At 40.1% G+C, this 15,087-nt stretch overlaps 1 protein-coding gene across 3 annotated transcripts in view; it reads left to right on the top strand.

Moving 5' to 3' along the window:
* Positions 1-15,087, top strand: part of EEIG2 (EEIG family member 2) — a 28,362-nt gene that overhangs the window by 7,897 nt on the left and 5,378 nt on the right. For all 3 annotated transcript variants that reach the window (XM_072129218.1, XM_072129216.1, XM_072129217.1), the window contains 5 exons: positions 428-531; positions 625-720; positions 9,825-10,011; positions 10,434-10,561; positions 12,275-12,344. In XM_072129218.1, the coding sequence (XP_071985319.1) occupies positions 428-531; positions 625-720; positions 9,825-10,011; positions 10,434-10,561; positions 12,275-12,344 (585 nt within the window). The remainder of the gene's footprint in view (positions 1-427; positions 532-624; positions 721-9,824; positions 10,012-10,433; positions 10,562-12,274; positions 12,345-15,087) is intronic.

The following is a 15,087-nucleotide window of genomic DNA, read 5'->3' as shown; positions in this document are numbered from 1 at the left end:
GACGAACCTCTCTGCCCACTGTGACCTTTGGTGAAGCTCTGTGGATGCTTTCCTTTAGTCCCAGGCTGTAATGATCAGCTGTCAGGGGTCTAATGAAGTTTTATTGAAGACCCTTGTCCCATTACAGCAAAACAATTTGAAAACCTAATTGTCACTAGGGCAAAAAAAATTTGTCTGGAGCTACAATTATAAAATATACAGTTCAGACTTACATACAAATTAAACTTAAGTACAAACCCAAGGAACAGTTCTAGTGTGTAACCTGGGGACTGCCTGTATATAGTATTGTAGACATTACACTTAAGTAGATGAGAATAGATTAGATTAGTAGAAATAGTTACTACTAGACTGTTTGTTTTCTAGATTGGTCTATCCCTAATTCTATTGTACATTCACGATCAATGAAAAAATCTCCTTTTGCCTCCAGGGCACCTTCCACCGCCACCTCAATTGCTATTACTGGAGACTCTGACTCTCTGCATGAAGACCGGAAAGGACGAGAGACTGTGAAATTGCACTTGGGTGTTGCCGGTAAGTTTATAGTTTCCCTATATACGTTACATGACGTGATACTTGTGTGCATGCTCTTGGTTGTGAAGTAATGTATTTCTGTATTATTTTGAGACCTTTCATCTAAGAGCGCCTCCGTCCCTGATGAACTTGGAGCGTGTGGACATTCCAGGACATCGAGTTACGCCAGTCAGCAGTCTAAAGCATCAGGTACTATCCCCTTACTGGGGACACGAACAATGGAGGGTTTGTCTTTAAGCTGAAGTGTTAGCTCGGCCTGCTTAACCTGCTGCTTCTCCTGTTTTTATTACTTTTAGCAATCTGGATGAGAGCCACTTTATAACTCAGTTATCTTTTACTGAATGGGTTATTGTGAACCAAAACTAGGATTGAATAAGCAGTATTGTGTGAAGGAAATATCACTACTTGTTCTCTGTGTTCAACCACTACCTAAGGTTGTCTCACTATAACGGATTAAAAAAGCGCAAATTACTCTTACTGTAGTACTATAGGCACACTGTCTCTTTATATGTGTGAATGGAGAACTAGCGGACTTTGGTAGGTCCATACACCCATCTAATCTGCATTTATCCCTCTTGACACTTCCCTTATGGCCACTATTATAGGATTGGCCACCAACATCCAAAGTTTATAAGTATAATCCTTGGGTTACGTGACCTGGCACCAGACTCTTTTGAGTTGTTAAACCTACAGTCACTACTATATCCATGCCTCTTCCCTGAACACTAGAGTCCACTATCATGAAGACCCTGGTTGGTGGAGAGTGTGGTTGACATATAGTAATTCATGTAAGTTGTTCAGGGCCCTGGTCACGTTACTAGAGGATTTTGCTGGCAGAAGACCAATGTTGATTAGTTTGAGAACAATATGGATGAACCTATTGGGGATTCTTACAGTGATAAGCTTTGATATTTGTGGTCAAGGGAGAAGAGTGTTAGGAAGACTGAATTTGATCTTGCCAGATACATGTGTTGTAGGGGGTTGTCTGGCAGCAGCTTACATTTTTCTCCCTGTTAAACGGAGCTTGCATGTGGTTGTTGAGAGAAATTGCTCTCAATCTATTGACGCTTTAGCCAACAGCTAACTAATGGGAAGCTATGCGAAAGCTAAACTTAGCCCAAGAAACGCACACTCTTGAGAATTTGATGTTTAGATTGTGTATGCTGCTGTCTAGTGTGCGCAGTTGGCATGATTAGGCCTAAACCTTTGCACAGGACATGTACTGTGGGTATATGAGGAATATGAGCTTGGTCTCTTTTGCCACAGAAGCTTCATACAACCCCTTTAACGGTAACAAGCTGATCAGTGAGGGTCTGACTGCTGGACCCACAGCAATGCGGTGAACGGGTCGCTGTTCTTACTAATGGATGGAGTATGGACCTCATGACACCCAATTGAATTGTACGGGAGTGTCTGTAAGCTCTATCGAGCAGGGCCCTCGCTCCTATTGTTCCATATGACTGCATGTAATTTACTATTTTATTTGAAAGAGACTCCCTTATCTGGTTTCCTGGGGGTCCGGTTCTCCTGATCGGAGGAGTTCCCAGCAGTCAGAAATCACTGATCAGTGTGTAATCCCTGTACTTTGTGATATGGCACGACTTAAATAGTTGCTACAACCAATTTAGTTTTGTTATCAGTGGGCAGAGTGAATCATTTGAAGAATAACACCATACATTTTCACTACAGAGCAATTGAGCCTGGGTGGTATTGGAGAGACGTAAAGTGACTATTTTATATGGAAGATGTGGAAAAGACGTTACGTAGCAAACATTTATAAAGAGAATTTTTTTTTTGGGGGGGGTATATTGATGTTTGATTTTTATCAGATCTCCCTGAATATCAGAGATTTGACATATGCTATGAAGAGTAAACTGTACTAAAGGTCATTGCTATACATTTTTAAGGAAATACACTTCAACCTTCTAGTGATTCATTGCTGTTACCTGAGAAAATCTTTTCATAGGTTACTATTGAGACATAATCTTACAATGTTTCTGTATTCCATAGACAGGACTGAGCTGAGACTCCAGTATAGAAGGTTTGCTTTTATGAGTGTAATATATGAATTTGTACAAATGTGCTGCAAGGCTTTCCTGTGGTCCGATAGTTGCTGGAGGAGTTGTGTCTTTGGTCTCTGGTGTTCTATAAAACAATTGCCTGGAGCTTATACAGATGACGCATAACATATGTACACAGTTCATGGCTGGTGGCAGCTGCCATCTACAGTCCAGCTTATGGCCTATAGCAATTTTTAAATAGCCCAAAAAAGGGCCAATGTGTTTACAACACTTTCTCTTGTAGGTCTTGAACCCTCCTGCTTATTCATGTACAAGCTGGTTCCAATATCACTGGGTTGTTACGGCTTTGAAATATATCCTTGCAGGTGAAGTCCACCTATTTATAGAGACCCAGAATTATCAAACTTTTATTTTTTTTAATTTACATCATCCTTAGTGCAGCTTCAAACCATAGAAATCTGAACGGTAACATTGTGATCCACAGCAAAATGATTTGTGCTACAATGTGTCCATGTACCATCCATGTATAGCACGTGAAATACACTCATCTAAATGAGGCATTAAGCTGGTAATAGACCTTGGTCAGCCAAGTGCATTATTCTTCCAGTTGTGTATCTTATCAAAGGCATTTGACACTGTGCCGCATAAGGTTGGTTTTCTAAAATGAGACTGCTTGGACTAGGGGAAAATCTGTGTATTTGGGTAAGTAATTGGCTTAGTGATAGAAAACAGAGGGTCGTCCTTAATGGCACATTCTCAGATTAGGTTGACGCTACCAGTGGAGTGCCACAGGGGTCAGTATTGGGGCCACTGGCCACTTTTTAATATTTTTATTAATGACCTTGTAGTCGGTTTACAGTCAAGTTTCAATATTTGCGGATGATACTAAGCTGTGTAAAGTAATAAATACTGAGGCCGATAGTTTAGCATTACAGAGGGATTTGTGGAAGCTTGAGGAGTGGGCAGAGAAATAGTTGATGAGGTTTCATGTAGATAAATGTAAAGTTATGCACTTGGGCCATGGAAACAAAAAGTATAATTATGTTCTAAACAGTCAATTACTTGGTAAAACTGGAGCTGAAAAGGACTTGGGCGTATTGGTGGATGGTAAACTTAATTTTAGTGACCAGAGCCAGGCGGCTGCTGCTAAAGCAAATAAAATTATGGGATGTATCAAGAGAGGAATAGATTCTCATGATAAAGACATAGTTTTGCCCTTATACAAATCCCTGGTCAGACCACACATGGAATATTGTGTACAGTTTTGGGCACCGATGTAGAAAATGGACATAGTAGAACTGGAACGGGTTCAGAGGAGAGCAACCAAGATTATTAGGGGAATGGGGGAACTAGAATACAATGACAGATTACAAAATTTGGGATTATTCAGTTTAGAAAAAAGACGACTGAGGGGAGACCTCATTACAATGTACAAATACCTGAACGGACAGTACAAGGATCTCTCCAAAGATCTTTTTATACCTCGGCCTGTGACCAGGACAAGGGGCATCCTCTACGCCTAGAGGAGAGGCGATTCTACCATCAACATAGACAAAGGTTCTTTACTGTAAGAGCAGTGAGACTATGGAACTCTCTGCTGCAGGAGGTTGTTATGGCCGACTCTATGTACATGTTCAAGAGAGGCCTGGATGCCTTTCTGGAGAGAAAAAATATCACGGGTTATGAGGATAAAACATTTATTTAACTCTTAAAGGTTGGACTTGCGTCTCCTTCCAGCCTTATATACTATGATACTTCCAGTACACATGAACACAACTCACAGGCGCTTAGACACCTGGAACAAAAGTTTTGGGTGTTTTAAAATCCAGCTGCCCTGCCCTTCCTACTACCTCACACACTAGTAGATGTTCATCCATTCCTACCAAAATCGGTAGGAGCGGAAAACAATTATATAATGTGTAAATCTGGAAAATATATTAGATCGCTACCTAAGGGAAATCTTCTGCTTAATTTAACCTCTACAAAGTACCACTAGTGCTAAAATCTTTACTGCAGGGAGGCCTTTATTGGGTATATTAGCCAAAAATTTCTCTGGGGGCGTTACAGAGCCGCACCAGGCTTCACGTGCCATGGAGAATTTCGACACCCCTTTTGCCTCCTCCAGCGCTGCCCCCTTCTGATGACATTGCCGCTCTTGTGCATACATGCTATGCCCTTGCAATGCAGTGCTGTCTGCTACTTTCAGCGGCTGCCACTTTTTTGCAGCCCCAGGATGGGGTTGATGGAGGCTGCAGGCATTGTTGAACTGCCCAGGGGGGGCCTGATCCCCAAACCCAGAGGGGCACATAAATATAAAAGTAATTATTACAATGAACAAGCCAGTTAATATTGCTTACAAAGGTATTGCTGCAGTAAAAATGTTAACCTTTTTTTAAACCGCCAGTGCTTTGTAAAAATGTAATTACACTTTAGATGAAACCCACCATGGGGCCATGTTACTAGCAAATGTGTTAGGTGGGGTCCTGTCTCTTCTCCTACATATGAGAAGCATCAGGTTTTTGGGCTATAACACACCCCGTGTTTATGTTCTTGGGAGAGATAAGCCACTGCCTGAGGATTCTGCCATGAGTTTTCTTCCCTCTGTGTATGGGGGGGTGTTGGGAGGATTATGTGTCCACTGAATAAGCATTTCCCTGATATCTGTCTAATCTGCACGGCCAGCTTAACTTTCTGCAAAGAAGTTGGCTGAAACTTGACTAAAAAGATCCATACCTGAGCACCCGCCCTATTTGGCTTGTCATCGCCCTGCAGGTCTCCATACATGGCCTCGCCTACAGCTAGTCTCCAGACAATGACTTGTGTGAGGACATTTAGGAATGAGGACAATCCTGTCGTCTTAAGTAGTGGGCTGTTTCAGTGAATTTTAAGAATGTCACTCCCTGTCCAGGTAATGTGTCGATCCTTTCTTTCCCATTGTGTTTATCTCTTTGTAGCAGTTCCTTTTTTTTCTCTTACTATTTGTATATGGCGGAAAGCAAATATTTGCCAATGACTTTATACACATCAGGAAGGGAATTGATTCTGGTGTAAACCTTCTTAAAAGCAGAAACAAAAAGACTTGTATGAACACAGATTTCTCATAATGGGTGAGAACATATAATTGAAAGGTGCTACTCCTGCTCTTTTCCCATCCTGGTTTGGACATCAAAAACAGCGGCTGAAAAATTCACACGTTGCGTTTACATTGAGTTTTTAAACGCATTACATCATCTGAAGAGAGGTGATTTGCCTAATTACATTATTGTTAACCTTTGCTTTTCCAAACGCAATGTAATCGCACCAGAAATGCTAATGAGATCGGGCTAGCATTGCATTTGTAAACACAGCCCTAGCGGTATATTTAGATCACCCCGAGCCCCGTACCCTGTGCGCTAGCGTCGCGTTATAAACGTGTGAACGTGCCCTCAGAGTTTCCTTTAGTGGAAAATGGGGCTTCTCTACGGTCACGTTCACACACTGCTTTTCAATTACCAGTATGTTTGAAAACGAAATTCAAAGGCAGGAGGGAAGGAGCTTGGCCCAATCACATAGGGGTTTACACTGAAGCGATTGAACACCACTTTTTTTTTTATCATTGTTTCCTGATTTATCATTTATCTTGATGCTTGTTCCCAATTGCTCATCCCCACTTCTTTTGCGGTTCAAAATCCAATTGAAGCGCAGTGTGTGAACATGTACTTATGTCTCATGAACAGGAACTTGTAATGGGGCTGTGAGCTAGCCATTTTTCAGCAGCGAGCACATAGCCCACTGTTGGCCTTCTATGGGCTCATGCACATGAACATTGAATCCACGTGCGCCATGGCCAAGCTGACTTCTTGTATTGCATATTAGGGCTCATTCAAATGGCCATTTTGATATCCGTATGCTGGCTGTATTTTCTATTTTCCCATATAATATGGACCCATTGATTTTTATTTTTATTTTATTTATTTATTTTTTAATGGGTCTTTTCACATGTCCATTTTTTTGCAGACTGTGAGAAAAAAAATAGCAGCATGCTCTGCTCCATAGAAGTCAGTGGATCTGCAAAAAAACGGATGGTAAACAGATGACATCCATTTGCAGTACGATTTTTCTGAAAAATACTGCTAGGCAACCAAGTGGGCTGGGCAGGAACTAATTTAGAAACCCAGTGTGTGTTTTGTTTTCGGACGTAAAAAAACAGAAGTGGAAAATTGATTTGGATACATTTTTGACTACACGGACACGCTCATCCGAATGAGCCCTATTATGGTCTTTGAGCGTGTATGTTGAGGGTTCACGGGCTGAGCCTGTGCAGGTGCCTACTGTATTGACACCTTGGCAGCACTGATGTTAACCATTTATGTGCTGCATACTTTCCCTACTCTCCTATGGGCTGTATTCTGTTTTCATTGACACTGTACATAGCTGAAGCTCCCACTAGTGGCCAGTAGTGGGAAATATTACAAATGATTTGTATCATTTTTATAATCCCTTAAATATAATAAGAAAGAAAAAAGGCCCCCAAAAATGAGTGAATAACATGAATTTTATGTTATTGTGCATGAAAGCAAAACAATTTGTGTACCTGGCAGAGGAAGGTTTGGCATCATGTTCAGAATTTTGGTGACCATGTTCTGGAGGTCTGAGATTTTGAGGTGTGTGTGAGGGGCGTTGGGTACCAAGTCTGATCTGTGGAGCACACAATGGTAAGAAAAAATGTGCGGGCACATGATCATCAAACCTGGAGCATAGAACATTGCAGAAGATGTCTGGGGTTAGTGGTTTGCATTTTGTGTCCTCCCACACTCCAAAACATACTGGTAGGTGATTAGATTGTGAGCCCCATAGGGGACAGGGACTGATGTGGCAAGCTCTGTGCAGCGCTGCGGAATCTGTGTGCGCCATATAAATAAAGGAAGTATTATTATTATTATTTTGTGTTCTATCTTATGGGTTTCTTGCTTTATGTGGGTCGCTTAGCTGACATTGAGGTGGCATCAAAGTGCACTTCGGAAAGATGCCAAGTCTGTGCGATGTTCTGCTGGAAAGTGACTGTATTTTCTAGGTGGACACCTTAGCAATGATATCCCTATTACTAGCTAATGCCTGTATTGTAAGGTATTTAGGCCTTTATATCTGCCTTTTTTATTATCTCCAGCTGTTGACAGCCATAGAGATCACAGTGTAGGAGACATGTCCGCTAGACCCTAGCTCCGCAGATGCTACACCCTTGTCCCTCTGTGCTGTCATGTAGTAAGCTCCATGTTATTCATGGGCAGCGATGCATCTAGACTTGTTTACCTGTGTCTTGATCCCTGCTTTACATATAGCTTTGACTATAACCCGGCCTGCAAAATAAACATACATCTTGGTGACCTCTCGAAAAAAGATGATTGAATAGTCGCTTAACCTCTTAATGACCTGAACAGCTTTATTGACCCAATGCTTTTTTTTTTTTTTCCTTTTTGTTTTTATTTTGCATTATTTTAAGTTGCTGGAAAAGATCTTTGCTTTATTTTTATGGCACATTGGGCTGCTTATTATAACGTTTAAAGATAGACGGAACTTATCCGAGTCTGTCTACATTTAATGGCTCTTTCATTCACTCCTGCAGGCCCCTGGCAATCCCTAAATAAAATTATTCTATCACGTTAGTCTCACATGCCACAAAAAAGTAAAAATTAAAGCAATTCCAAATATCTTGTCATTTAAAGAAGAACAGAACTGTGAAAATCATAACCATTTTATATAACTTGCCATTTTTCTTGAGATGTATATCTTTTTTTTTTACTTAAGAAAATTGTTTAATTACATATTTTTGTTAATAGACAAATTGTAAAAAAAAAAAAAAACATGTTTTTTTGTCATTTTTACCAGTAACTGTGTTTTATAAATGTAAAATGATACCTCTACCAAAATATGTAAAACATATGTACCTTGTCAATACATCACCTTTCCCCAAGTTCAACTACAAATGCAGTACTTCTCTACCATGGCAGCTAGAAGCAGTTCTGATCTCATTTTAAAAAGGAGAATCTTCCCTACCGCCCACTTTTAATAGAAGATACATTTCATTCTGTGACACCTAGATATCTTGGTCAGATATTAATGGGGAGATTTTCCACTTTAAAATGGCACCAGATGTGTGTTTCTAGGTGCCACAGTTCAGAATATAACCATTTTGAAGTGTGCTCCCTGCCATGGTGTTGAGCACATTTAGGACATCGGTGTAAGAAAAAGGTCAGGACAGTGGAATATCTTGGGAAATATATATTGGATAAAATATATGTTTTAAATATTTTTCAAAAATCCACACTCTAACTCCTGCTCCCCACTCCCTGGGGTGGGGGCAGGGAGCAACTTAACTCCCATTTTTTTTTATTGCAGATTTGAATTCCCAAAATCTAAATGTGAACAGGGTTAAACTTTGAAAAGGGGGATATTTCGATAAATCCGATACATCAGATCCAAAATCTGAAAATGGATTTATGGAATATTTTTCTAAAAGCTCTGCAATGTTACCAAATTCGAGTACTTAATGTAGAGCATTCAATGTTTGAAAACTTTGGAGGCAACAAGAGAAATCCCCATCTTCAGAGGGGAGGAGACTTGCGTTAATCACGTTCTCCGATGTGTGACAGAAAAGGGGACTCCCATTAAACCAGCCACCAAAGAGAACAAAAACCTCTAGTATGTCCACATTGTTGTTCCTGGATTACACTGAATGTAGTTTCTACATTTTAAAAAATTGATTCTACCTAAGGGGGTGAAAATACAGGGTAAACTTTAGTATTATTTAATAATTTTTTTTTGTATTTTGATCCCATGTGTAGTTCTCGAAAGATCCCCATTTTTGAACAAATTTTACCCATTTTAATTTTCGGCGATTTTAGTGCAATCTGTTAATAAAAAAATACTATACTGATTCAATGTCATTTTTTTCTGGGGTATCAGAAACTGCAATAAGATTTTAAAGTTGCCCCACCCCTCGTAGCCGGCCAAGTTTGGTATCATTGGATAGATTTTTGAAAAGTATTTGACATGTATATTTTTTAGTTTTTGGATCCTATGTGTATTGCCTTTTTGTTACATCCGGTATATGGAAGTCATGAAGGGGTTAAAGGAAACCCGCTTTTTACACCACTACCACAGTTTTACTAAACTTAACAGGTGTGACCCATAGTTTTTGAAAAAAAAAAAATGTTTTTAAATAGTAGTATTTCAAAATACATAAAAACGATAAGGATAGTATAAATTATTAAATTGCATGTCTTCCCTATTCAGGATACAGCACGGGCCACTCACGGTCTTCCAGTTTGTCAGAGCTGAGCCATCGGAGGAATACATCAGTAGGTAGCGCCTCCACTGGGATCGGGAGTATTCCAGAACCCAATGAAGATGACGGTAACAAAGTCGTGGCATTCAACCAGGATATTAAGGAAGAAGGGTCTTCTTCTGAAAAGCTTAGCAGGTACAGTATGAACCAATGTGATATCATATGTAAAATGTTTTTCCTTAGGGGGAACGCCATGAAGGTATCCAGAGTCATATAGTTCATGTAGTACTTCCCTGCTTTTTTAATTTGCTAAAAGAGACATTAATGGGGGAGATTTTCAGAATTTTCTAAGAGCTGAACTGTTCTAGTTGGCCACGATAACCAATCGGAGCTCAGCTTAAATTTTCTCACAGCTGTTTTTAAAATGAAAGCTGAGCTCTGATGAGTTTCCATTGACATCTAGAAGAGGCACTCGGACACTTCTGACGGAGATTTATCACAAGTGTCCAAAATTAAAATTATCCCAGTTGCCATGAGCAACTAGAACAGTTTAGCTCTGACACTAATAATACATTTCCCCCATTATAATTCTAGTATAACGCTTTCATTTCCCATAGGATTCCAGTGAAACAGGACTCTGTGGAGTCCCAGTTAAAAAGAGTGGACGCGACTCGAGTTGATGCAGATGATGTCATTGAAACGATTCTCCAAAGCCAGGACTTTACCCTTGACTCAAGTGCAGAAGGTAAGATCAAGAAAAAGTGACCTGGCTTTTCTGTACCCGCAAAAATCCCCCCTTTTTTTTTTTTTGCCTGATGTTAGACTTTCCGCAAAATAAATGTCTTAAAAGGGTATTCCCATCTGGGCATTTACATTTAATTAAATTAATTTGCCATATGTAAACATTTCTTCAATTGGATGTTATTAAAAAAAATGTTCCCGTGTGAAGATAATTTCTCATAAATGTAGTCATGTTGTCCCTTAGAAACGAGATACTTTCCTCAGATACGACCACGTCATACTCTGGCAGCGGTGGCCAGACTTGCGCTATAGAGTCCTGCCAAACCACCAGGATTCAGCGATCGTTACCACAGGACGGCTGTGCGACATGTAGTAACTCCTGGACATTTTATATACAATAACCTTTTGTTTCTTTGTGCACTCAATCTATGAGACGTGGCCGTATCTGAGGAAGCTATCTCGTTTCTAAGGGACAACATGGCAACATTTATTAGAAATTATCTTCACACAGGAACATTTTTTTTAATAACATCCAATTGAAGAAATGTTTATATATGGCAGATTAATGAAACTGAATGTAAGTGCCCAGATGAGAATACCCCTTTAAGGAATCTTTTCTGTGTGTCCACAACCATGGTCTAATGTGAGGCGGTAAGAAAACCATCTACATCAGGAGCCTCTGCTTTAGACCCCTTTCAGATGACCGTATACGGTGCCATATTCTAGCTGTATGAATGACCCAGCGTGCAGCCCCCATAGAAGTGCACGGTGCAGTGAGTACATAGTGTGCTCTATCTTCAGCTGTACCTAATGGCCCAGTAGAACGCCTCCCTATGCAGAGAGAAGGGGTGAAGTGCACTTACCCCTCCAGGCAAAAATATGCTACGCAGCCTTACTATTCCTCACTATGTGTATAGTCAGACACACATAATGTTAAAGGGGGTGCTCATTAAAAAACTATGGCTGCTTTTTTTTTTTTTTTTTACCACTAAATCTGCACCACACCATGGCAAGGTTTGTTTCTGATACTTCAGCTTTGCCCCTTCAAAGAACAGGCAGATGAACAATAATGCCACACACAACCTGTGATTCTCTATTTGGAGTAAAATTCTTTTTTTTTCTTAACCCCATCCTATTTTTGAAGCAGTTAAAATGGTTTTCCTGTTTCTATTTGCTGTTGCATGGATCCCTGGCATTCTCTTCCTCAGGCTACATTCATACTACCGTAGCACGGCGGGCACACGGCAGCTCACCCCGCCCCTCTCCATAGCCTAACATAGAGCTGGCGCCGTATTCCATTGACAAATAGGGCATGTCCTATCTTTCTACGGGGTACGGTGCCGCACTTGTGCTGCACCATACCGCTCCTGTACGGCGCCGTGGGGCCATTGCGATGTATGGGGGACATACATATGTCAGCCGTATATACGTCCCCCATATGTTCGTGTGATTGTAGCCTCAGTCGATCTCCGTAGGCAGGGAATGCCCACTCATTGCCCATATGGCAGTACTTACCCCAGTCAGTGTGGTGTTGATAAGGTACCTGGTACTAGAGAGAAGTAAGGACCATGCAACATTGGAATGGAAATTTTTCAGACCAGTGCGATTGTATTGGTTCTTTTATTTATTTATTTTTTAAACTATCGGAGCCAATTGATACAATTTTTATACATTGAAAACCATTTTAAGTTTTAATGCAATTTTTCTTTTTTTATAGAGGAAGGTCTAAGGCTGTTTGTAGGTCCTGGAGGGAGCACAGCTCTTGGCAGTCACCACTTACCAAACAGGTAAAAGTCCTTATTTATAGAGGAACTATCCCAACCCCCTCCACTTTAAGTACATAACAGCTAATAATTAATATTGTTTCTGTAATGAAAAGTTCTAAAGTTTTCCAATATACTTTCTGTATCAATTCTTCCTGTAGATAGACAGCGGTCTGTGGTCATGTGATATCACACGGGTGTACAGCTTTGATTGCCCAGTGTGTTATAACGAGCTGCCCACCTGAGATCACATGACCGTGGACCGGCTTTTATCTTCAGGAAGTACATGGTGACACTTATTGATCTCAGAAAGATCTGGATCTGGAAAGCACAAAGAATTGATACAGAAAGTATATTGTAAAATGTAAGCATGTTCCAGCAAATGATTATGTAATGTAAAGTCATGAAAGTGGACAAGCGACGTGTGACATCTCAGTAGGTCACATGTCTGCTGCAGGTGTTTGGAGAGGGCTATGGAGATGGATCACAGGCTGAGCCTTTTCCATAAAATGTATGGTGTTTGCTGCGAGCAGTCAAAAGTTCCCTGTGATTGGCGCTACCTGTGATGTCATCTGTCGCCATGACAGACTTTGGTTTTGGCACATTGTAATAGATCTGTAAAATCCTTATATATTGCCATACTGTAGTATCACAGTAGTTGGTTGGCTCAACCAGACATAACCTAGGGTTAAAGTACCCTAGTAGGCCTGAAAAATGGTAATAGTAATATAAAAATTAAATAAAAAACAAATTCATATCAACCCCCCTATCACTAGAGCTGATATAAAAATAAACAGTAAAAATCATAAACATGTCAGTTATCGACCTGTCCCAAAGTGTCCGATCTACCAAATGGTTATTTGCAATGTTAAGCCTGTTAACAGGAAAAAAAGAATTTTTTTATATAAGTATTAAAACACAATAAAACCTATATAAATTTGGTATCACGGTGATCGTACCGACCCAAAGAATAAAAGATGGGTGTCATCTTGAGCGCACAGTGAAACCCGTAAAGACTAAGCCTGCAAGAAAATGGTGCGAATGGTTTTGTTTTTTTTTTAACCCCTTACCGCCATGTGACGTAGTATTACATCACATGCCGGGTCCCGGTGCATGGAGAGGGCTCACGGGCCAAGCCCTTTCCATAGCCGGTAAGTCTTTGCTGCATATTGCCAGCACCGATCGCTGGTGTTTTCCTGCTGTCATCGGGGAGCGGCGATCCGTCGCCATGGTAGCCTTGAGTCTCACGAAGACCCGAGGATACTTCGGGTTAACCCATGCATTACAATGTGCTATCAGCACATTGTATTGAATGAGGAGTAAAATCCCCATATACTGCTATACAGGCAGTCCCAGGGTTACGTACAAGATAGGGTCCGGAGGTTTGTTCTTAAGTTGAATTTGTATGTAAGTCGAAACTGTATATTTTATAATTGTAGATCCAGACCAAAAAAATTTTGGCCCCAGTGACAATTGGAGTTTAAACATTTTTTGCTGTAATGGGACCAAGGATTATCAATAAAGCTTCATTACAGACACTTTACAGCTGATTATTGCAATCTGGGACTATAGTAAAGCATTCAGAGAGCTTCACCAAAGGTCACAGGGGGCAGAGGGGTCTGTCTGTAACTATGGGTTGTCTGTAAGTCGGGTGTCCTTAAGTAGGGGACTGCCTGTATGGCAGTATATGATAGTATCTTACAGACAATCTAGGGTTAAAGTACCCTAGGGAGTCTGATAAAAAAATAGTAAAAATAAAAATTAAAAAAAAGTTAATTATATAATTTAAAAAAAAAACCTAAAAACTCAAATCGCCCCCCTTTCCCTAGAACTGATATAAATTAACAGTAAAAATCATAAACACATTAGGTATCGATGCGTCTGAAAATGCCTGATCTGTCAAAGTATGATAACGTTTTTTTCACTGCGTTTAACCCCGTAACCAAAAAGTCGAAAATGGCACTTTTTTTGCCATTTAAAAAAAAAAAAAGTTATCATTTTTAGGACTGTACGACCTTTTTATAACTTTGTAAATGTCATCAAAATCTGCAAAAAAGACACCTCCCAAAGCTCCTTACACCGATGTATAAAAAAGCACCAGAAGACGGCAAAATCCCGAAAATGAAATTTTTTGTACAGGAGGTTTTAATTTTTTTAAATGTATGAAAACATTATAAAACCTATATACATTTGGTATCCCCGTAATCGTACCAACCCAAAGAATAAAGTAGACATGTCATTTGGGGCGTACAGTGAAATCCGTAAAATCCAAGTCCACAAGAATATGGCACAAATGTGTTTTTTTTACCAATTTCACTTCATTAGGAATTTTTTTTCCCGCTTCCCAGTACACAGCATGGAATATTAAATATCACTATGAAGTGCAATTTGTTATGCAGAAAATAAGCCGTCACACAGCTCTGTACATGGAAAAATAAAAAAGTCACAGATTTTTGAAGGTGGGGAGTGAAAAATGAAAACACAAAAATGAAAAAGGGCTGCGGTGTTAAGGGGTTAAACTGTCAATATTAAATACTGTCACTATGAAGTGAAATTTGTTACACAAAAAAGAAAAAAGTTTCGACGGTGGGGAGCAAAAAATGGCCTGGTCACAAGGCAATGTACAGCAATCCCTCTCACTCTGCTGCATGCTACAGAGCAATGCAATGTATATAGCACTTGGCTCGGGTGAAGAGGAAAATCTGTGATGCCCCCTAAATAACTTTTAGCTCTTTGTGTTTGTCATTGTCTCACCTCCTCCTGTACG

The sequence above is a fragment of the Engystomops pustulosus genome, chromosome 10 (genome assembly GCF_040894005.1).
Source record: "Engystomops pustulosus chromosome 10, aEngPut4.maternal, whole genome shotgun sequence".
In the NCBI taxonomy this organism is placed as follows: domain Eukaryota; kingdom Metazoa; phylum Chordata; class Amphibia; order Anura; family Leptodactylidae; genus Engystomops; species Engystomops pustulosus.
Note: the sequence above shows the minus strand (reverse complement) of the source record. Positions and strands in the feature narration are given on the sequence as shown.